This window comes from Sus scrofa, chromosome 14, assembly GCF_054392235.1.
Source record: "Sus scrofa isolate SSC_HxYL_T2T_F1_AM1 chromosome 14, Sscrofa_HxYL_maternal_Yorkshire_Landrace_v2.0, whole genome shotgun sequence".
NCBI lineage: Eukaryota > Metazoa > Chordata > Mammalia > Artiodactyla > Suidae > Sus > Sus scrofa.
The window spans coordinates 130,978,219-131,001,679 of NC_139396.1; the positions used below are offsets into that span (position 1 = coordinate 130,978,219).

The 23,461-nt window shown below is 34.3% G+C and overlaps 1 protein-coding gene across 20 annotated transcripts in view; it reads left to right on the forward strand.

The window, feature by feature from the left end:
* The window catches only part of LCOR (ligand dependent nuclear receptor corepressor), a 134,023-nt gene that overhangs the window by 79,013 nt on the left and 31,549 nt on the right, over positions 1-23,461 (forward strand). For 8 of the 20 annotated variants that reach the window (XM_021074299.2, XM_021074304.2, XM_084994940.1 and 5 more), the window contains 3 exons: positions 13,955-14,087; positions 18,792-19,079; positions 21,893-21,986. The exons of 4 other annotated variants lie outside the window; for them this stretch is intronic. In XM_021074299.2, coding sequence (XP_020929958.2) covers positions 13,955-14,087; positions 18,792-19,079; positions 21,893-21,986 — 515 coding nt within the window. Of the gene's footprint in view, positions 1-13,954; positions 14,088-14,183; positions 19,080-21,892; positions 21,987-23,461 lie in introns of all 20 variants that reach the window. 8 more of the 20 variants (XM_021074306.2, XM_084994945.1, XM_084994943.1 and 5 more) reach the window with 3 other exon arrangements.

The following is a 23,461-nucleotide window of genomic DNA, read 5'->3' on the forward strand; positions in this document are numbered from 1 at the left end:
ACAACAATTAGATACACTGACAGGAGTCATTCATAGTTAAGTTTGTTGTATATCTCTAATACTTTAACCCTTGATAGGTATTCAGGTTTCAAACTTTGTTTTCCAATTCTTTAACCTGCTTGACAAAATTGAAGGTAACATAATGACATACAGTAAGCATTGTAAGCACAACAATGCGTATTTGGTTAATGTAAAAAGCAGTAACTTACCTGAAGTAAGAAGGTTTCTTTTTAGATGACTGATCTTAGAGAGTATAAACATTTAAAATGGTGGATCCATTTTCCCTAAGACTTGCTGGCATTTAAAATAATAAGACCTAGGAGAGTGGCATTTAAATCAATGCATTGCGTCTTGTCAGCTCTTTTTAGTTCATTGCTTGAAATGTCAGTAAGCCATCGATAGCTAAAGGCCCATGGCTGTTACCAAAGGCCCATGTTCTACTTGGGTAGGCCTTGCTCACATAATTATTACAAAGCCTATGTGTAGGCATATACTTCTAATTCCTAGATTTTCTATACTATTTTTTAAAAATACCATTTAAATTTGGAGAATCCGGGTACGGAGTGGGAATGATATGAATTAAGACAGGAACGGCTCTAAAATGTCACCCCTTCAGTTTTATATCGCAGTTCTAAAATCTAGGCCGTCTTACTTTTCCCAAGTGGAACTTGTTTTTTCTTCGTTCTCTTTCCTGAGGTGCTCTGTCTCAAAAAGAAAATCAGCAACTTTATGTAAGTGACCCCCTTGCCCCATTCTTACCCCTCAAAAAAACCCCAAACCCAAATGTGACAACTTTAGAGTTACAGAAGAAACTTTAAGAAATGTTCTTCTTTTGTTTGTTTGTTTAAAGTTTAACTTTATTAACTGTTTACTGCCCTAAGAACTGACTACCACGCTGATAAAATTTTTGCTGCTTTATTTATTCAGTAATGTCCTTGCTATTTTCGGGGACCAATAGAGATACTTGTAGTTCTTAGAGAAATTTAATAATTCTGTCAGGGGTCAGCAAACTATGACCTGTCTCCAAATCCAGCCCACAGTCTATTTTTGTAATGCCTACAAGCATAAAGAGGTGATTGGGGGGAAAAGGAGAAATGTTATAGGACTGTATGTAGCCTGCAAAGCCTAAAATAGTTGCTATCTGGACCTTGACAGGAAAAGTTTTTATTCTGTTTTGAGTATCTTTATCAGATTGTTGAGACTAAGAGAATGCTGAAAGATGTTACGTTCCACATCCTTCTTAATATTATTTGTTTTTCTTCCTCTAACTGTGCACCAAAGCAGCAACACAAGCAAGTATAATTTAATGGCAAGACAGCTGGGATTATATGGAAGAGGAAAGGGATATTTGACTTGTGGAAGAAAAGTAGGGTTCAGCATTCGTCCACCCTTACCTTTTTAAACTTTTTACTTTCAAATCATTTTATCTTTATAAAAAAGTTTAAAAAATAGCACAGAAACTTCTATGTGCAGTTCACCTAGACTCATCATTTAACATTTTGCCACATTTGCCTTAATTCATTCTCATTATTTCTCATAGATATTACATATAACACTACATACAGTTTTTCTGAACCGTGTGAGGTAAGTTACAGACATCCTACCCCTCGTAACTCTTTACTCCTAAGTATTTTGTGTTTATTTCCTATTTCCTAAGAATAAGTATATTCACTTGCTTAACTACACAGTACATTACCAAAAATCAGTAAAGTTAATTTTGATATATTATCTAATCTTTGAATTTCATTTAAAATTTTCCAATTGTTCCAGTGAATATAGTTTTTTACCCCCTCATTTAATCCAAAATCCAATTTAAGATCACTCACTGAATTTGATTTTCACTACTCTTTAGTCTCCTTTGATCTAGAATGGTTCCAGCCTTTTATTTTTAATGATGTTGATATTTTTTGAAGAGTACAGGTCATTCATTTTGTAGAATGTCTCTCGATTTAGGTTTTCTAATTGTTTCTTCATGGTTAAATTCAAGTCATTATCTTTTATGGGAATATTAAATAAGCAATATGTCCTTGCCAGTGCATCACATCATGAAATGCACACAGTGTCACTTTAGTAGGTGATGTTGACTTTGGCAAGGTTGATGCCCACTAGGTTTCTCCACTGAAATATTACTATTTTTCTCCTTGTGATTATTAAGTAATTTATAGACAGATACTTTGAGATCATGATAAATGTATTTTCTTTATCAAACTTTCATCATTTCAGTTTTAATATTGATGATAATTTATTGCTAGAATAAGTCATTTCTCTCATGATTTGAAAACAGTGATCTAACTCCATCATTTCTTCGGTATTTTTTAGTTGACTTTACCCTGTTGAGAAAGAGCTTTCTTTTTTCTCTATCAATTGGGAATCGAGATTCTTATTCTAGTCAATAGGTTATCATATAGTGCCCCATATTTAGCTAGTGGGAACCCCTCCTATGTCCTTTTGACATGTCCTCATCATTTTTTGAGCCCTGTCTTACTTTCTGGTACAGAGTATTCTAGGTTTATTTTGTCTTTTCTGTGTTCCAATACTGGATTCCATTTTTCGAGGAGGAATCTGATTCCTTTGGTGAGGAATTGTTAATATAAAAACCCCCTTTTTTGGTCCAGTCTACTTACAGCTTCAGTAACAAAGACCAAATGTTGGGCAATAATCAGCCTATTTACCTTCATTAAATGTCAATGAAAAAAAGATCAAAATTCATGGCCACTGGCATCGGTTCAGTATACTGTGCAAAGAAGTGGATGGCAAGTAAATGATACTGTTTTTTAACCTAAAAGTTGCTTGCTTGAGGAGAAAGAAAGTCACATGAGTTTTTGAAAATGTGTCACATTTCTTTGTGACTCTGAAAATGTAAGAGATCATTTCTTTGATTTCAAGTGACTAGTTCAAGAGTCAGAATTCAGTGCTACTACATTCAGTATCTAGCGTCTTTAAAACCCTGAATCTGTTTGTAATGATTTTTATTGAGGTAATACTTACACAATAAAATACATCCATTTTAGAGTACAGATTAATAGATTTTGGAAAATGTGTGCAGTTGATAACAGCCAGCACAGTCAAGATATAGGACAGTTCCCTCACCTGTAAAAGTTTTCTTGTGCTCCTTTTTAGTCAGTCCCTGCATTGTATCTACAAACCCAGGCAATCACTGTAGTTTTATCTTTTCTAGAATTTTATGTTATAGGACTCATTAGGTATATAGTCTTCTGTTTGTGACTGCTTTCACCTAGCTTTTTTTTTTTTGGCTTTTTAGGGCTGCAGCCGTGGCATATGGGGTTCCCAGGCTAGGAGTCGAATGGGAGTTGTAGCTACTGGCCTATGGCAACAGCAACACCAGATCCAAGCCGCGTTTGCAACCTGTACCACAGCTCACAGCAGTGCCGGATCCTTAACCCAGCTGAGCCAGGCCAGGGATCGAACCTGCATCCTCATGGATACTAGTCAGATTTGTTTCCTCTGAGCCATGGCGGGAACTCCCCACTTAGCATAATTTTTAATATTCATTCTTGATGTTGTATGTGACTTTTCCTTTTATTGCTGAATAGGTCTCTAGAGCATGAATATTGCACTATTTGTTTATCCATTTATTTTTCTTTTCTTATAGACTTTGAATTGTTTCCAAATGTTGGCTGTTAGGCTTATTCACATCTAAGTCTTTGGGCATATATTTTCATTTCTCTGGGATAAATGCCTAGAATTGGAATTACTCAGTAGTATTTTAATTGCATATTTAACCTTATAAAATACTGTCACGTTTCACCAAAGTGACTGAACTATTTTGCATTTCCGTTAGCAGTATATGGGAGTTCCAATGTTCCACATTTTGCCAACATTGGATATTGTTGGTCTTTTTAATTTTAGTCATTCTAGTGGGTCTGTAGTGATATCCCATTGTGATTTTAATTTTCATTTTCCCTGATGACTAGTGATATTGAGCAACTTTCTCTGTACAGAGCTATGTGAAACACTGTATCAAATTTTTGCCATTTAAAGAAACTAAGTTGTAATACTTCTTTCTATATTCTATATAAAATCTCTTACCAGTTTTTTCTCTTAAAATTCATGTTTTTATGTCCTATTCAAAAAATCTTGTCCTAATCCAGTGTCAAACACACAAAAAAATTTATTTTCTTCTAGAAGTTTAGTGATATTGACTCAACATTTTGGCTTATGGTCTATTTCTAGTTAATTTTTGTATATGGTATGTGAGTTAAGTGTTGAGGTTTATTATATACTGTAAAATAATCAAGTTCCAGCACCATTTGATGTAAAGACACTCCCTCCACCAAACACATATAAGTGTATTTCTGAACTCTGTCCTGTGACATTGAACTATATGTCTGTCCTTACACTAATACCTGTGTCTTGATTGTTTTATCTTTGTGTCTTGAAATCAAGTAGTATGAATACTCTTTGTTTTTTCTTTTTCAGAATTGCTTTATTAATCTAGGTCCTTGACTTTTCTATATAAATTCTAAAATTAACTTTTTTGTTCTTCAAAAAGCCCTTTATAATTTTGATTAGGATTACTTTGCATCTGTAGATAATTTGGAGAGAATTGCCAAATTAACAATGTGGAGTTTTCCAGTTTGTGATCATGGTTTATCTCATCTTTATTCACATCATCTTTAATTTCTTTTAGTGTTTTGTTGTGTCATTTCCCTTCAGCCTGAAGAATTTCATTTTAGCATTTCTAGCAGTACAGAGAAACAATACTTGTAGAGAAAATTTAGAAATTTATCTGAGAACATCTTTTGGCTGTTACTTTGTCATTCTCAAAAAAATAGTAAAAAACGATAAATGAATATATTGTATGGATTATGTAGTTTGAAATAACCAAAAGTTTAATAAAGAATTTGCGGTCTTTTCTGTTAATTGCGACCCATTCAGTATTATATCTTTTTTACTATTTTGGGTGATGGGTCATTAGACCACAAAGTGTTGATGACTTGCTGCAGCTCCCTTTTCCTCTACCTCTCCCTACCACACTCACAGCTGCCTTAAAAGAAATTTCCTTAAAAGAATGTTGGAAAATTGACACAAACTAGTGAGACAACCAAGAGAACACAGCGGCTGAAGATAGATGACCTATATTTTCCCTTGAAAGCTGTATATAGAATTAAGCTTTAAGTTTCTCCTCTCTCCCTTTCCCTCCCTCCCTTCTTCCCTCACTATTTTGCCAGTGCTAGCAGTTAAAAAATAAAGGAAACATTCTTTTCATAATGACAGTAAAAATATAAAATAATAAATATGTGGGAACTATATGAATAAACAACAGAATTGTAGGAGTTCCTGTCATGGCGCAGTGGTTAACAAATCCGACTAGGAACCATGAGATTGCGGGTTCGATCCCTGGCCTTGCTCAGTGTGGGTTAAGGATCCGGCATTGCCATAAGCTGTGGTGTAGGTCACAGATGTGGCTCGGATCTAGTGTTGCTGTGGCTCTGGCGTAGGCCAGTGGCTACAGCTCCAATTGGACCCCTGGCCTGGGAACCCTCCATGTGCTGCAGGAGCAGCCCTAGAAAAAGGCAAAAAGACAAAAAAAAAAAAAAAACCAGAATTGTAATTGAGATCCATCCATTAAGCCATTTGGATAAGTATAAAGCAGTCCCTTAAAAGAGAAAACTAAATATTTTAAAGTATGTTACTTCTTCCTGAATTTCTAAGTATAACACCATTCAGATCAAAATACACATCTTTGCAGGACTGATTTTGGTGGGAACAGAATTGACTAGTGGATTTTAAATACAATCTAAAAGAATAAAGCTAGAATTGCCAGAACATTTGGGAAAATATAAATGACAAGAGGGGTGACTGTCTCAAGTACAAAAATTTATAAATATGTAATTTTTTTTTTTTTTTTTTTTTTGTCTTTTTAGGGCTGCACCTGTGGCATATGGGAGGTTCCCAGGCTAGGCGTCTAATTGGAGCTGTAGCCACTGGCCTACACCACAGCCACAGCAACGCCAGATCTGAGCCGCTTCTGCGACGTACAACCACAGCTCACGGCAACACCAGATCCTTAACCCACTGAACGAGGCCAAAGACTGAATCCGCAACCTCATGATTCCTAGTTGGATTTGTTTCCACTGTGCCATGCCAGGAACTCCCCAAATATGTAATAATTTTTAAAATATGATACTGATGGGTTTTTTTCAGCTCCTTATTACAGAGAGAGCTTTTAAAAAACATAATGACAACTCCCTACCTGAGAGCTACAGAATCAAAAGGTCTGGGAGTTATGTTCTAGGCATGAATACTTTTAAGAAGCTCACAGTAGATTCTAATATGTCAGAATCACCTCTGGCTATGAACCAACCAGTCTAGGTAGATTAGTTCCTGAATGCTGAAGGAAGGAACTTATAGGTGACACAAATTAGAATTCTAATCTCCAGCTTTATTTCCTCTTTAGCTCTGGGCCAGAAACTTGCTCTTTCATAAATAGGGATGATAAATGCAAAGAACAGTGTTTTTTTTATTTACAGAAGAGTATGTCACATCATTTTGTTATTTTTTTGCTACACCATGCATGATGATTCCTTTTAGAATTTATATATGGAGGAGAGGAAATAACATGAATTGTTTTATTTAACTTCCTATCTCCTGACTATTGATTAGCTTTTTTAGCCCTATGTTGTAGGAGGGTTTTGTTTTTTGTTCTTGTTCATTAATTTTGGTATACTTATGTACAGTGAGAGAGGATATTTTGTTTATATATCATTGCTATAAATTTTTAACTTGGTGACCAGATGCACCTGAAAAAAGTACATGATTTTGTGCTGTATTTTTCATATTTGGTTATTATTCTGGATTAAAACAATCAAAACAACTGTTTAACTGGTAAAAATTATTTCAAAGCATTTATTTAAACTTGGGAAATGATTATCTTAAGGGCATACAGAAAATGGAGAATCATTTGTTTAAAAAAAAAAAAATCTACTAAATCTCAATAAGAGCAACAAGAGTCTGTAGCATTTGAGCCATGATCCATTCTCATCCATTTCCCTGAGCCGTGTTTGAGGGAAACTCTCCTCTCAGCAGGAGGGGCAGACTGGGCATCTTTTATACCTTCTAGCTTCTTAATGCAAAAGCTTTCATCCAGGCAGGTGAGGTTAAAGGCATAGGGCTCCCTTCCTTCACCTAACCTTTACTCTGAACTAAAGTCTGCTCTAGGCACAACAGGCTGTGCGTACTAGGCCTCAGTTGCCCTGGGCTAGGCCTCATTCATAAGGCTGAAGTTCTATGCCAAGAGGGCAAGTCATCTGGCACCCCCACTCATAGAGCACAGAGGTTACTCTGAGAGAAGTGGGTCGCTGTCCCAGCCCCCAGTTCCTGTACACAAAGGTTCTTCCTAAGGCAGGCCTTAAAGGAACAGAGAATTTTGATAGCTCTCCCAAGAGGACTGACTTTATTTGGAACAGAGCTTGTGAAACAGTGTTGAAGATCATCAAGATCTTTGTGGTAAACAACTATAAGGAGGCTGGTAGCTCCTTGACACCAGTAGCAAAAAGTAACAGACAAGTTAGAAGTTTAAAAAACCTGAAAGGATAGCAAGGAAATGCCTTCCTGGGGTCGCAGCAAGCCTGGAAGACCCTGACCCTGACGAAAGGCTCCACTTTTATTGGATCAGACTGAGGTTCAATTTATGCCCCAAGGTATGGCAAAACAGTAGAACAGTTTAGAGACTAACAGCTGGTTATATGATACCACTGCAGCAGATACACTGGAAGCTTATAAAGGGAAGACCCGAGGGAAAAACTTCTAGAGAGCCCAGCTGACAACATCCTCTGAGAAGTGCTATCAGACACTGCACACTGCTGGGGAACTAGAGATAAACAGGCATCAATCGTAAAAAGGGTCAGTCTGCAACTGTAACCATATTCTGTCCTAACAACAGAGCCCCCAAATGCATGAAGCAAAATGTGACAGAGTTGAAGGGGGAAAGAAACAATTCAGCAATAATTGGGTTGGACTTATCAGTAGCCCACTTTCAATAATGGATAGAGCATCTAGGCAGAAGTTCAACAGAGATGGAAAACTTGAACAACACTGTGAATCAACTAAACCCAGCAGACATTTATAGAGAACACTCCACTCAACAAGAGCAAAGTACTCATTTTTCTCAAGTGCACATGAAACATTCTTCAGGAGAGACCATATGCTAGGCCATTAAAGAATTACAGTTATACAAAATATGTTTTCCCACCACAGTAGAATGAAATTAGAAATCAGTTACAATGGAAGTGTGAGGAATTCACAAATATGTGGAAATTAAAGCATTTCTAAAAAAAAAAAAATCAATGGATCAAAGAAGAGATCTTGAAGGAAATTAGAAAATAGTTTGAGAATTAATTGAAACAAAACCAAAACATACCAAAACTTACAAAGTACAGCTTACAGCCTAGAAGATAATTTGTAACTGCAAATGCCTACATTAAATGAAAAAGATCTCAATTCAGTACCCTACTGTCTATATTGGGACTGAAAGAAAAAAAAAAAAAAGAAGAACAAACTAAACCATAGGTAAACAGAAATAAGGAAGTGATTGGAGCAGAAGTAAAGTAGTAAAATATAGAAATAGAGAAAATCTTGAAAACCAAAAGTTGGCCTACAAAAAGATCAGTAAGATTAATCAACCTTTATCCAATGCTGGTCAAGATAAAAAGAGAGAAAGTTCAGATTATGAAATCACAAGCAATGTAGAGGAGATCAGTATTGACCTTATGGCAATAAAAAGGATTATAAGGAAAATACTGTTAATAGCATGTATGCAAAAAGATAAATGAAATAGATAAATGCCTGAAAGGATGCAAACTACCAAAACTGGCATCAGGAAAGAGAAAAAATCTAAACAGACCTACCTGAATTGTGTACCTCCCAAAAAAGACAATATTGAAGTTCTAACTCCTGGTATCTTGAATATGACCTTATTTGGAAATGAAGTCTTTGCAGATGTAATCCAGTCAAAATAAAGTTATAATGGATTCAAGTGGGCCCTAATTCCAATGATTGCTATCTTTTTAAGGAGAGTTGGAGAACACAGATACATCACAGGGAAAGAAGTCTATGTAAAGATGAAGGAAGAAATTGATGTTATGCTGTCATAAACCAAGAAAATCAAGAATTGCTGGAAACCGGCAGAAGCTAGGAAGAGGCAAGGAAGGACTCTTTCCTAGAACTTTCAGAAGGAGCAAGCCCTGGTGACACTTTGATGTCACAATTTAAACTCCAGAGCTTCAAGAGAGTAAATTTCTGCTGTTTTAAACCCCCCAGTTTGTGGTGATAATTATGGTAGTCCTAGGAACCTAATATGACCTAGAACAAGTAGAGAGTGCATTAGAAATTTGAAAACTTTCAGCAAAGAAAAGCCTATGACTAGATGTCTTTACTGGTGATGTCTACCAGATATTTTTTAAAGAATTAATACCAATTTTTCATAAACTTGTCTGAAATATAAAGATTTCCTCATTCTATGAGATGAGTATTATTTAAAAATCAAAGCCAAAGACATCACGAGAAAACCACAGACCAGCACTACTCTGCAACCATATGCACCAATATCACCGAAAAAAACTCTCAACAAAATATTACCAAGCCAAATCCAGCAGTATATGAAAACTGTTATATGCCATTACCAAGTGAGATTTATCTCAGGAATGCAAGATTGGTTTAATACCCCAAAATGAGTTAACAGAATACAATGTATTGATAAGAATAAGTGGCAGGAACGACATCATCTTCTCAATAGATGCCTCCCAAAAAAAGCATTTGGTGAAATCCAACACCTTTTCACCATAAAAACACCCAACAAACTGGAATAGCAGGTAGCATCCTCAACCTGACCTACAAAAATACATAGCTAGTATCATACTAAATGGTAAAAGATTGAAAAATTTCACCCTAAAATCAGGAACAGGACAAAATGTCTACTCTCACCATGTCTATTTGGAGTTGTACAAGAGATTCTAGCCTTGATAATTAGGCAATAAAAAGAAACCAAAATTATCCAGATTGTAAAAGAAGTAAAAGTATCTGTTTGCAGAGGACATGATGATGTATATAGAAAATCCTAAGGAATCTACAAAACACTGTTAGATTTAATAAGCAAGTTCAGCAGGGTTGCAGAATATAGCATTTTGTTAAAAAATAGTTGTTACCAAAGGGGGAGGGACAGACTGGGGGTTTGGGATGGGCATATGCACATTGTGGTATACAGAATGACTGGCCAACAGAGACCTGCTGTGTGTGTAGCACAGGAAACTCTGCCAGTGTTCTATGATAATCTAAATGGGGGGGGGGAAAATCTGACAAAGAGTGGATGTGTATATATGTATAACAGAATGATTTTGTTTTATAGCAGAAATTACTACATTGTAAATCAACTACAATTTAATAAAACCTTTAAAGAATTAAAAATTAAAACTTTTAAAAATGGAAAATAATAAGAACTAGCGATGAACTCTCCAACATGAAATTAAGAAAATTCCATTTATAATAGCATCAAAAAGAATAAAATATTAGGAATAAGTTTAACAAAAAGTGTAAGACTTATGCAATGTAAATTACAAAACATCATTGAAAGAAATTAAAGATCTAAATGAAAGACATCCCATGTTCATGGATTGGAAGTCTCAGTATTATGAAAATGGGATTAATCCCCCAAAAGATCTGCATGTTCCCTGTCAAGACTGTAGCTGATTTCTTTACAGAAATTGACAAGATGATCCAAAATATGAAAATTCAAGGGAACGTGAATAGCCAAAACAGTCTTATAAAATAATTTCAAAACTTACTATAAAACTATAATGATCAACACAGTGTGTTACCAGCATGAGGATATATAAATATAGATCAGTGGGATATAATTGAAGTAAAATTATGGCCAGTGTTTTTGTCCCCCCGCTCCCCAAAGAAAGTTGGGCTCTTCTCTATACCATACACAGAAACTTAGTTGAAATGCATCATAGACCCAAAAGTAAGTTGTAAAACAGTAAAACTTTTAGAAGAAAACACAGGAGTAAATCTTCATGACATTGGGTTAAACATTAGTTTTTTTTTACAACGCCAAAAGCGCAAATGACGAAAGACAAGCAAGTTGGGATTCATTAAAATTAAAAACTTTTGTACTGCTAATATACAGGAGCATCAGTGAAGTGTTAAGAAAGCTCACAGGTGGATGAGAAAAAGTATTTGCGAATTACCTGATAATGGAAGTGTGTCCAGAATATATAGAGAATTTTTACAGCTCAAGAATATAAGTAGCCCAATTAAAAACTGGGCAAACCATATGAGTATACATTTTTCTCTGTGAGAGATATTTGGCTAATAAGCACACAAAAAGACACTCGAAATCATGAGTCATTAGGGAAATGCAAACCTAAATCATGAGATAACACTTCTTGTATATTAGGATAGGTATAAAAAAAAAAATAATGAGTGTTCATGAATGTGTGGAGAAACTGGAATCTGTTGGGAATAGAAAATACAGGCTACTTTGAAAAATGATTTGGCACTTCCTCAAAATGGTGAACATAGTTAACTATTACCCAGAAATCCCACTCCTAAGTATATATCCAAGAGAAATGAAATATGCATCTACACAAAAACTGGTACACAAATATTAAAAGCACCATTATTCATATCATAGACCAAAAAAAGGAACAACCCAAAAGCTCATTAACTGATGAATGGATAAAATGTTGTATATCATTACAATGGAATATTATTTGGCAGTCAAAGAAAGTATTGATACATGCTACAACTTGTATAAACCTTGAAAACGTTATTATGGGAGAAAGAAGTCAGTCACTAAAAAACCAAGTATTGTGTGTTTCCATTTATGTGAAATTTCCAGAATAGATAAATCTTATAGAGACGGAAAGTAATATAGTGGTTGCCTAGAGTTGGGAGAGTGGGGAGTGACTGTTAATGGATACAGGGTTTTCTTTTGGAGTACAAAAATGTTCTAAAGTTAGACTATGGTGATGGTTCCACACCTCTGTGAATATACTAAAAAGCATTGCATTTTATATTTTAAATGGGTAAATTGTATGGTGTGTATTATATCTCAGTAAAACCTTAAAAGCAAAGAGGTGTGACTGTAATTAATATGAACCAACTAAAAGTAAGCTGTGTGTATCAGAGTACAGGTTGATAAAAATGGTAATTGTTTGATTCAAGAAAGAACCTAGCATTACTGAATGCTAGGTTAGTCTATAGCCCTACCACCCTAAATGCACCCAGACTCATCTGATGCCAGATTAAATGCTCAGTGTTGATTTAGATTAGAAAGTAGCCTGGATGCTACATTAAACATAGTTTAGTGTAAATATTCTGTTCAAAGCCTGACTGAACTGACTGAATGTAGGACTATGAACTTAAGTATAGTTATGCCATGTAATGTGTGATTTTTAAAAGTCAGTAAACAATGAAATGGCATTAAAGTATAACTCAAATGAGGATTTTATTGAGCTCTTTAATTAATACCTGTTCCTGATACATTTTAAATGTTAAACCTGTATCAAAATTATTTGTAATTCATTTCTTAGAGATACTTTCTTACTGATTTCTTTAATCCATGGAGGAGAATGATGGCAAATATAACTAAAATAGAGGTTTTTCTAAAAAGACTCATATTCATTTGCTGCAAGACTCATGAAGCAAACTTAATATGTCTTACATGGAAATGTTAAGGGATTGTTTTAATTCAAGTATGAAAGGGAGTTCCTCATATTGAACTATTAGTTTACAATATATAATTGATGCTAAATGTGTTTTTGTAAAGTACATATTTTAGTTGTGCTATTGACACAATTTGGGTATGGGGAAATCATAGAAAAGTGATTGCAAATAACATTTGCCTATTTAAAATTTTTGAGGAATCATTCATTTGTGGATTGTAACATGCTTTCAGTGTCTTGTTTACTTCCTTTTCATTGTGCCAAAGTAGCCCCCTATTCTTATTTAGAGGACTTTTGATTTTTCATGATATAAGTAAATGCATGTGTTGATATATTACGGAGATATGAAGTAAACTATATGCACTTGAACTTAAAGAACTCTTAAAAGATGTACTTTGTTTTTCTTTATACTCTATTTTCTATTACCATTTTATTATTAGCTGCAAAAATGGAAGTAAGTGCAAAGCATTGTCAACCTAGTCCAGTGTTCCTGCAGTCTGAGAGCGTAATCTAGATGTCTCTGGGATGAGTCTAGTACAACAGTTTGAAACTTTTTGATTGGGACCCACATTTTCATTATTGCAAACATGAATATGCCATACTGAAATGTTTACCCTTTAAGATACTGTATTGTTTAATCCTCATAACATGCAATGCACTCTATTTTTCAATTTTTTCTTCTAGTGCTAGTATTGACTTTATAATTTCACAACCCACTAAAGATTTAAAAGCTACCATTTGTAAAATAGTGCTCTAGGGACAGAATTAGGAATTTTAATACATTATTTTTGAGTTTCCCTCCTAATGGGCCCCTGAACACAAATGTTTGTTTTGTGTCTGGAGATAACAGATCTCATGCTTGGAGGGCAAACATGATTCTCAGATGAGATTGTGTTTAAGGTATCTTTTTGTCTGAGTTGAATTGTCTTTGAACTGTTGTTATGGTGTAATAACTGATATATTTGAATGCTCAAAGATATTTTCCCGTGGTAATTATAGTTTAATTGGAGTTAACCTATAAACAAAACTCATAATCAAAAAACATCATTAAAAAAAACACCTAAAGCATATTTTTGTATTCATTTTGCCTTTACACTTTTGTGGAAATAAATATTATCCTGACTTGAAGTTTTAAGATATATTAATTGAATTAAATTGATGTGTCTTATCTGTTATTAACACTTATTTTTTTATTTTGGATCTGTGCTTTTGATAATTAATGGGGAAACATTTTTGTGCAAATATTTCACCAAATATTTTTGCAGGGACACTTAGTCGGTCTGGATGAACCAGCTTCGGGAGCTGGGCAAGAAGCTCTGCTTAAACAAGAGCAAGCAAAAATCATTCGATTCGAGAGACAAGCAGAAGAGTTCCTCAATGCAGTCTTTTATAGAAAAGGTTGGTTCCAGTGAAGAATGACATTTAGCATCTGCTTGTCTTATATTGTAGTCTCTTTAATTTCAATGTCATTTTTCTTTTTCTTTTTTTTTCCAGCCACACCCACAGCATATGGAAGTTCCCAGGCCAGGGATCAAATCTGAACCACAGCTGCAACCTACGCCACAGCTGCTGCAATGCTGGATCCTTAACCCACTGCACCAGGCCGGGGATCAAACCCAAGCCACCTCAGAGACAACGCTGGATCCTTAACCCTCTCTGCCACAGCATGAACTCCTCAATGTCATTTTTAAAAAGAAATACTTTTTTAAATGTTTTTTTTTTTATTGATAGTATACTTTATAATTCTCTATATTTCTTTGGTCAAGTTAAATTTGGAGTAGGGTGAGGTAACCCCTCTCCCTCTTTTTTGCTCTGCATTGATGGTACTACCAAGTAAGATTTAGTTAAATAAATTTTAAGATTATTATGAAAGTCTGAAAATTGTAAAGTCTCATTAGTTCTATATTTTGTTAGACAAATTTTCTCACATAAGTAGTCACTGTTTTAATCACTGATAACCATAAAACCAACTGTGTGAATTTTTAGTAATTCCTCACTGAAATTTAATTTGGAGGAAAAATGTAGTTTAGTTACACCTTAAAAGTAGATTTGCATACTTTATTTTTCCTCCTTGATATGGCCTTGTTTTAGTAAAATTTTTTAATAATTAAAATTAGAGAACAATTCATTATCATATAATAAAACTTTACCTCATAAATGTGAGGTGGCTCATTTAATAGCTCACCTTGTTTATTTTTCAACTTACCTATCTCCTTATAATTTTTGTAGGTTTTACATTTCCTTTCTCTACCCACAAAGTGTAACTGCCATTAGTCAAGACCTTCAGGATGCTTCCCTTCATGATCCATTGTAGTGAAGAAGAGTCTTCAAGAAATGTTTTCTGAATGAATTCATATTCCTTAGTTATGCCATTCTTCTAGTTCCAAGGTGGAGGTTACTATAATGGGCTCTAAAGTTTGTTTTGTTTGTTTGTTTACAAACTTCTGATAATACTGAATATCCTTATTTTAGTCTTCAGCAGAATCAGTGATTCCACTTTAATATTTCTTCATATGTTCTAGTTTATGCCTCTCATTCCTTTGGAAATTCCCTTCTTTGCAGAGTTTGAAGGCTGATTTGTACACTAGTTAAAGGCCTAATAAGTACAAATTCTGCTGGGTTGGTTACACTTGGAGACCAGCTGAGCTTCTATTTAATGTGATCAGTATTTTCAAAAAGGAATATGAGGTGAAGTTTTATATAAAATTAAGGAATGCGTAAGGTTTTTGTTTCCAGAGGCACTTTTTCTTCCATCAGATCCCCAGGTAAAAGGAAATCTTTGAGTACACCCTCACTTCTCTCTTAATATCCTCTAGTACTCTCTGACCTAAAGCTCCCAACTGAGGCTTCCATGCTCACATACATATCATTTCCATAAAGTACCCTGATTCCAAAATTGCATTCCACATAGTTTTATCAACATTTGATTGTTTTATTAAAGTAACTAATATTTAAAGTATAAATGAGCAGTAGATCAGTTCTTTCAGTTTATTAACTAAGTGAAATATTTTTCCAACTCCTCTGCTGCTGCTCTCCTTCAGGATTTGTACTGAGTCATAGGTCTAATGCTTCAGGAAACTTGCCTTTTCTGAAAAGACAAAATCCTCTTCCTAATTTACATGGAAAAACCACTTTTCATCTACTCTTTGCTTAAGGGGAGTTAATTAGGTTAATCACAGATTTCTGAAGAAAATTCTAGCCTTCTCTACTGGTCCTACCCCTTTGTCATGTAGGAATAACTTAAAGTTCTTATAAGTTTTCTTACTTAGAAATTAAATTTGGGGACATACACCCTTTAGGAAAGGAATTCTTTCAGTCAGTCATAGGGTAGACTTTGAGAGATGAGAATCCCCTGAAATTGTAAAGTGAAGTTTATGTATTTGTATTCTGGTATATGATGCTCAGAAAAAGAACTATTGCTTTGTAGTTGGAAGTTCCCCCTTTATGTATTTATGTTACTTTTAGTTATTTTATTAATCCACTTGGAAATGTCTCAGATGGGCATTAGTTGTCTTCAAAGTAATATCACAAATGTTCAGTATCCAGAGATAGGACAGGCAATTTAATCTGAAGAGAATATTTTGTATTTAATAAAGGAAATATTTGGATTTAGTTCTTTGTTTTCCAAGTATTGTATGTTCTAAATAATTGAGAATGATCAGGTTACATGTAGCTAAATAAAAACATAGATCCAATAAAAGTAGGCTTTTTAGTATGGACCCCATAATTTCCATTTGAACAGTATACTTTCTACACCTGTTTTAGTCATTTCTTTTCAGCTTGCTTTGTGACTTGTCTCAGAAAATTTGATACTTTTTAAATTAGGTTTGCATTTTTAAAACATACAGGTGGCTGTGATGTAGCATTCATGTGTTTTTCTGTAATTTTAATTTTGACCTGATTTGTTTTTACTTGACTCAGTTGTGCATAATTATGGCTAAGTTTATAGATGTTGTGTTCTAAGTAAATGAAAGAATGAAACGTGTTCAAGAAATTTTTAAAAGATGTAAAAATTCAAATGGCAGATGTCATCGATTCAGAAACAGGAGTTGTTTCCTGTTTATTAGTTATTTAACAAAGAGGCAAAATATGCTGCAGGCTTTAAAGCTCAAAGGGAGCAATTTGTGGTCTTTATCCAAAATTTTTGACTTTTTTTGTCTCTTTAATATTTATTAATCTTGTTAAACACAGAGACATCTCATAAATTACTTCATTCTGCTTCCTGTTTGGAAGCTTTCTTTACATATTACATATTCTCCCACTTTTCAAGGGATAAAAAGATATAGTAATGTATCTTGAAACTTGAAGTTATATACAGTCTTTCACTTGGGGGATTGTATGCGATGTAAGAAAAAACGGATCATAAATAGAGAGTTAAATGATTAGTAATAAAAAAAATCCCAGTGGGTAAAGAAATTGAAAAAAAAAACAATATGTGGCTAAAATATTTATTAAAACATTTAAAGAACCATTGTTAGTGACTGTGGTGACTTCTGAACCTTACCTAATTGAATACCTTTATTTTTAAACCACCTAGCATGCTCATAATCTCTATTTATGGAGAGCAAACTTTTTAAGATTAAAAATGCTTCTTAGTCAAAAACAGAAATGTTATTGGTAGAGCAAGCATCGTTAAACTCCAGAGAATTAAATAAATATTCTTATGTTATGATCATCTCTGGTATTGAATATTTGTCCTTAAGGAAAAAGATTATTCTTGGGAGTCCTGTGTGATTTTAATGTTTGTTTTTTGTGGTAATTTTAGATATTTATAGTATTTAGTTTTTCTCTAAATTTATAAGTCAGAGTTCCTTATAGCTCCAAAATATTATGGGAAAAGTAATTGCCCTTCTATGGTTAATCTTTAAAAGACCAAGGAAACTTTAATTAAAAGTCTCAGAAGTCGTGAGAGGGAAGTACAAAGGTCATGGGTGGAACATTAAGATCTGGGGAAAGTTTTAATCAAGATCTACCATTAACCATCTATACAAATTTAAAGAGGCCACTTACTTTTTAGATCATCTTATTTTTTGTAAGAACTATTTATTGATTAATTCATTTATTACTCAGCTTATCTGATGGTATACTTTACACCAAGATTAGGAGCTGAGTATACAGCGGTAAACCAAACAATCTCTGCTCTCAAAAAGCTTTTGGTTTCCCCGATAGTATTAGTGACAAAGATGTTATGGTAAAATACTTAAATGAAGCATTTTACCTTTTATTTTACTTTCAAGGGCCCTTCCAGTGCTGAAAATTCTGAGTTAATGACTTCATACAGTCTGTATTTTAAAATTAACACTGATTAGAAATTAATAACTTGGATTTTTTTTTTTCTTCCCTATCCTGCTCAGTGTAGGTCAAGTGTAAAGAACTGGTGGAAAATATGTGGTCTTAAGGTTTTGAGATTTAACATTTAAACTCCTAGCCCAGAGGTTCTAAGTGTGGTTCCCCGTGTCTAGCAGCGTCTAGAAACTTGTTAGAAATGCTAGTTCTTGAGCTCACCCTACAACTGCTGAATCAGGAGCTCTGGAGATAGAACCCAACAATCTGTTTTTATAAGCCCTCAAAGTGGAAAATGTGACAACTATTGCCCTAGCCTATCATGGATCTTAATACTGTCTCCTTTTAGAACCTTGGTATGCCTTCAGTCTTTTAACAAAAAGTAAATGAAGCCTCATGAACTGAGCATTCCATTCTTCAGTAATAAAGGAAAAGATGGCTGAGGAGTCTGTGGGAAACTAAATGTAATCTATAGGTGGTGAACAAGGGTGTAATTATTTCATTGAAAATGGGTTTTGGGATTTCTGTATCAGGTAAGTGATTCTTGCCCATTAAGATATACTATTTGTTATCCCTTTATTTGACTTCATAATAATCGGGGGCGGGGGTTGTTGTTTAGAAATAATTTTATTAAAATTCTTTTTTTTAAAATCTGCAACTTTTATAAGCCTAGAGATGAAAAATATAACGCTGAGGGAATACTATTTTTAGGATATTGCATTTTAAGGAGAAAAATTAAAATGAAATTTTGTTTGCTTGAAAGCTGTCTCTTTTTAGTACATTGTCCCACTTTAAAAGTAAATAAATCTTTGTTTACAGACAGTCCCTGGGTCTCCGACCCCAATATTCCCCTAGTGGCCCGTGAGATCATGCAGCGAATGATCCAACAATTTGCTGCTGAATATACCTCAAAAAATAGCTCTACTCAGGACCCCAGCCAGCCCAATAGCACAAAGAACCAAAGCCTGCCGAAAGCATCTCCAGTCACCACCTCTCCCACGGCTGCAACTACTCAGAACCCTGTGCTCAGCAAACTTCTCATGGCTGACCAAGACTCACCTCTGGACCTTACTGTCAGAAAGTCTCAGTCAGAACCTAGCGAACAAGGTATGGTTTGATGTCAAGATCTCCTCTGTCCAATTAGAATACTTTTAATTTGGGGAGAAAAAAAAATATTGGCAAGTAGGGCACCAGTAGCAATAATAGGATAAAAACTAATGTGATTCTTAAATTATTCCTGACTGTGCAGTGATAGAGAAGAAGTATAAAGTGGTGGCTACCTTAGCAGTAGTTCATAGTCATGATTGATGTACCACTCAGGAAAGTTAGATGGTTATAGTTCTTACTTGATATTTATATAAGCATTTTTCACTTTCCAAAGCATCGCCATACTTGTTTTTTAAAACCCCTTTGAAAAATTAACTTTCCCCCCCTTATCCATCAGTGTTTAGGATTAGCACCTGAGAAATAAATATGCTTTATTAGAAGAAATTATACTCTGCAAATGAGATCATAAGGCAAAAATATGTATTATTTGCACTTTAAAAAAGGAATTAATGGGGTTAGAAATAAGACAGACACACCTCATGTTAACTATAAGTGGTATTTTCTAAATACACAAACACACACCTACATGCACTGTATTATGAACTAATTAAAAGTATTTTCAGGAGTTCCCTTCATGGCTCAGTGGTTAACGAATCCGACTAGGAACCATGAGGTTGCGGGTTCGATCCCTAGCCTTGCTCAGTGGGTTAAGGATCCGGTGTTGCCGTGAGCTGTGGTATAGGTCGCAGACACGGCTCGGATCTGGTGGTGCTGTGGCTCTGGTGTAGGCCAGCGGCTACAGCTCAGATTAGACCCCTAGCCTGGGAGCCTCCATATGCTGTGAGTGCCATATGGAGACAAAATAATAAAGTATTTTCAACAGGTAATCTGTTGGTGAGGATTCTAATTAAGTGAAGAACTTAAGAGGGTATCAATTTTGCATAGCAGATTTCTTGAGTCTTTGTAAAGTTACTCTCAAGTAGATGGAATACTTCTGCTGTTTTGTGATCTCATTTTACCTTTAATTTCACAAAGATAAAGTGAGCATTTCAACTCTGCCACTGGAACCACTACAAATTGTAAATTGGTGATACGAGATTGGTACTAATGAGATTTTTTACTTCCATTGAGATCTCATAAGAATGTGGACTTAATTGGTGAGAAATACATGTTCATTCTGCAAAGTAAATTTAATTCTTAGAAGAACCTCTTTGTAAGAACTTTATTTTGTTTATTATAAGTTGTTTATGAAGGACTGACACCTAATGGACTGACTTTAGTTGCTTATTCAGGGATTTAAAAAAAAATAATTTCCCTTTGCCTTTTTCCTGTTTCTATGTAGTGAACAGCAGTCAAAATCTCTCGGTTCTGAGAGATTTCCTAGCAAGAGAAAACCTTCTAGTTGTCCTGTGTTCACATTGATTAGTGTATCTTTGGTTACCATGTTTGTAAAGTTGTTCTCTACTTTATTGAGGATTGCTTTCTTTAACATAGATTGGTAGCTTTCATTAAAAATCTGTTTGCCCTAAATATCACATTACAAGCTTCAGGTTTACAAAAGGAGAGTGAGTTTATATCTAAAGTGTTAATAATGGAGGTTAACATACAAAGATACAAGTTCATCTAATTTAACTTCTTACACCTAGTGTTGTGCTTGAGAAGTACGTTGTATTGACAGTATGCTCTTACCAAGAGAATTGGAACTAGATGATAGGATTATAGTGTATAAACTTCAAATGAAGCAATATTTTAAAAATTCTATTCCCTAATGAATTTTACTGTTTTCAGCTTAAATCACAATGTTTTTGGTAGTAGGTTTAAAACATCTCACCTGTTTGATTAGACAGATTTCCAAAATAATACTATCTTTGGTTGGATATACTTTAACAGTGCATTTGCTTGTTAGATATCTAATTGGGTTAGATGTCTAAGTTCTGTAAGATTACAATTATGTTTTTTAGAACTATTAGTGGCTCCAAAGGACAACACTTGTTGTATATATGAGTTGTAGACTTTTTTTGGTTCATAAACTCAGTTTTGTATTTATTTCTAACTGCCTGAAATGAGGAGTTAGAGTGTTCTCAGATAGAAGTCCCAAGTAAGGTCTGTATTGGGGTGGTTTTTAGTATAACTAGATAGCAGGCTCTCTTCTGGCCAACTGAAAATCAGAGGCATTGAATATTATCTTCTCTTTGGATCAAATGACAGCCTTAAAAGTTACCCAGATTCTGAATTTTCTTTTCTAGATATGTCTAAAGGGAAAAAAAAAAGTCTTTTGAGGAGAAGAAAGTCTTCTAATTTAATGTTCTAGTGACATGAATTAGTGATTTGGTCTAGTATCAGTACAAAAAAAAAAGAATGGTCAACCCCACCTCCCCCCAAGGCTCCCATTAGTATCAAGATGGTTTCATTCTTTCTTTCCTTAAACTTTGCCCATCAATTTAGAATAGCTTATTAATCAAAAAGCCTTGCCTTTATAAATATGAGCAAGTAAATTTTGAATCTCTGCTGTTTTCCCTGATTTTCATCTTGTAGTTCCATTGTAGAACTTCATATTGTGTAAACTGCTATTTCTAATATCTCGCTATAGCTTAATGTCTGTAGTGTTAGGCTTTACCTATTCTTTTGCCCTATTAATAATAATTTTCTTCTGCCCTTGGAGATACTAGATATAATGGACTTTGTTAGATTTATGTTACTTTAGAAGGAAAAACATCTTGGTTCTATTAATGAATTGGTTTTGTAACTCAAAATATTTGGTTAATTTTATCTGTTTAGATGACTAAGCCTACTGCTTTGACATTTTTCAACTATTCAGTTCATATTTGCTCCAAGTTTTTAATATCCTCAGGTGTTTCTTTGTGTCTCTACAGACGGTGTACTTGATCTATCCACTAAGAAAAGTCCATGTGCTGGCAGCACTTCCCTGAGCCATTCTCCAGGCTGCTCCAGTACTCAAGGGAACGGGTAAGGGGAAATATTTGTGGCCTTCCACAGTTTTATAGGGGACAATTTATCAAAGATCAATGTCAGTCTCCCTCATATGTTTTAAAACTTAATCCTTCAGAGTAACACTCTTACAGGTGGGCCTTTAGTAAAATTACTTTTAGTCTGTCAGTCAAGTGAAAGCACAATCTGTGAAATCTAGAATTGGCAAGTATAAGTCAGTTTTGCCAATTTAGTACAAATAGTAAATAATCAGGAATGATTATTAGTAATTATTCCTTACTAATGATTCTAAACTGACAAGAATGTCTTTGGACTTTTTGTTGTTGAATGTTTGGGAAGGTGAAACTCAAGCTAAATAATTCCAGAGTTCAGATGTAAAGGCAGTATTATGTGTGCTGAGGTTGTTGAATGAAAATTGGGCTCCAGTATTTAACTTGTTATTTCTAATGAAGTATGGGGGCTGTTTGTTTTTTTCTCGTTTGTTGGTTTGGCTTTGTTTGTTGATTTGAACTGCAGTTTTAACTCTGTATAGCAGTTCAGAAAATAACTGTGTATTTTTGTTTTTAATTAAATAAGACTGGTTGTAGATGTTGATAGAAAACCATCTTATGCTGCCAACACTTTATTACGTGCTCAGTTTTGATAAATCTTAGCAGACTAAGTGAATTTTTCTGACCACCTAATTTTATAGTGTAAGAATTGTCTTAATTTCTCCCTCTGTGTGTACATAGTAACTGTTTTTAAAAGTCAGGTATTAATGAAGATGCTTAGATGCCATATTGGGAAGGCATTTCCATAAAACTGTTATGAACAAAAATCAGCTTCATCTAGATATGAAAAATAACTTTTAGTTAATATTTAGGTTTATTTAACTTTTAGAATATCATCATGGGGAGTTGTTGATATCAAAGGAGTAAATAGACACTAACCTTTTTCGAGTTATTCTTAATTACTTTCCAATTGAAGGATTCCTTTGCTCACTTCTCAAATGCTCCCTTTATTTTCTCTAAAATTCCATCATCTTCCTTTTTCTCTCCTCCTTTATTCAGCGTAAAAATAACTTATTAATTTAATTCAGTATGCATGGTTTACTGATCTTTTTTTCTCAAGCCCTTTTTTTTTTTTTTCCTTCACTGTAGTTTATACTAGATATGTTAAATCATTATGGTCCCAAATCAGGTTGTATCAAAAAACTTGAGTTGTGTAATTAAGAACACATGTAGAAAAGACCTAAGTGCTCTTTGCATAAATGCATCCCTTGCTTAAGATTCACTTGAAACTTGGCAATCAGGTTCCATGTATTTATGGTTGAAATTGCTCTGTTTTTCCCTCTGAATGGAAAGTAAATATTTTCATTGTAGTAATGTGTTCTGGTAGACAAAAGCACCAGCAGTACTGCCCATCTTTTAGTTGAGTTGTTATCCATATTATGTTGTTTATTGATAACAGCAGAGTCCCTATAGTCTTTTAGAGAACATGGTTTATTTTTATTT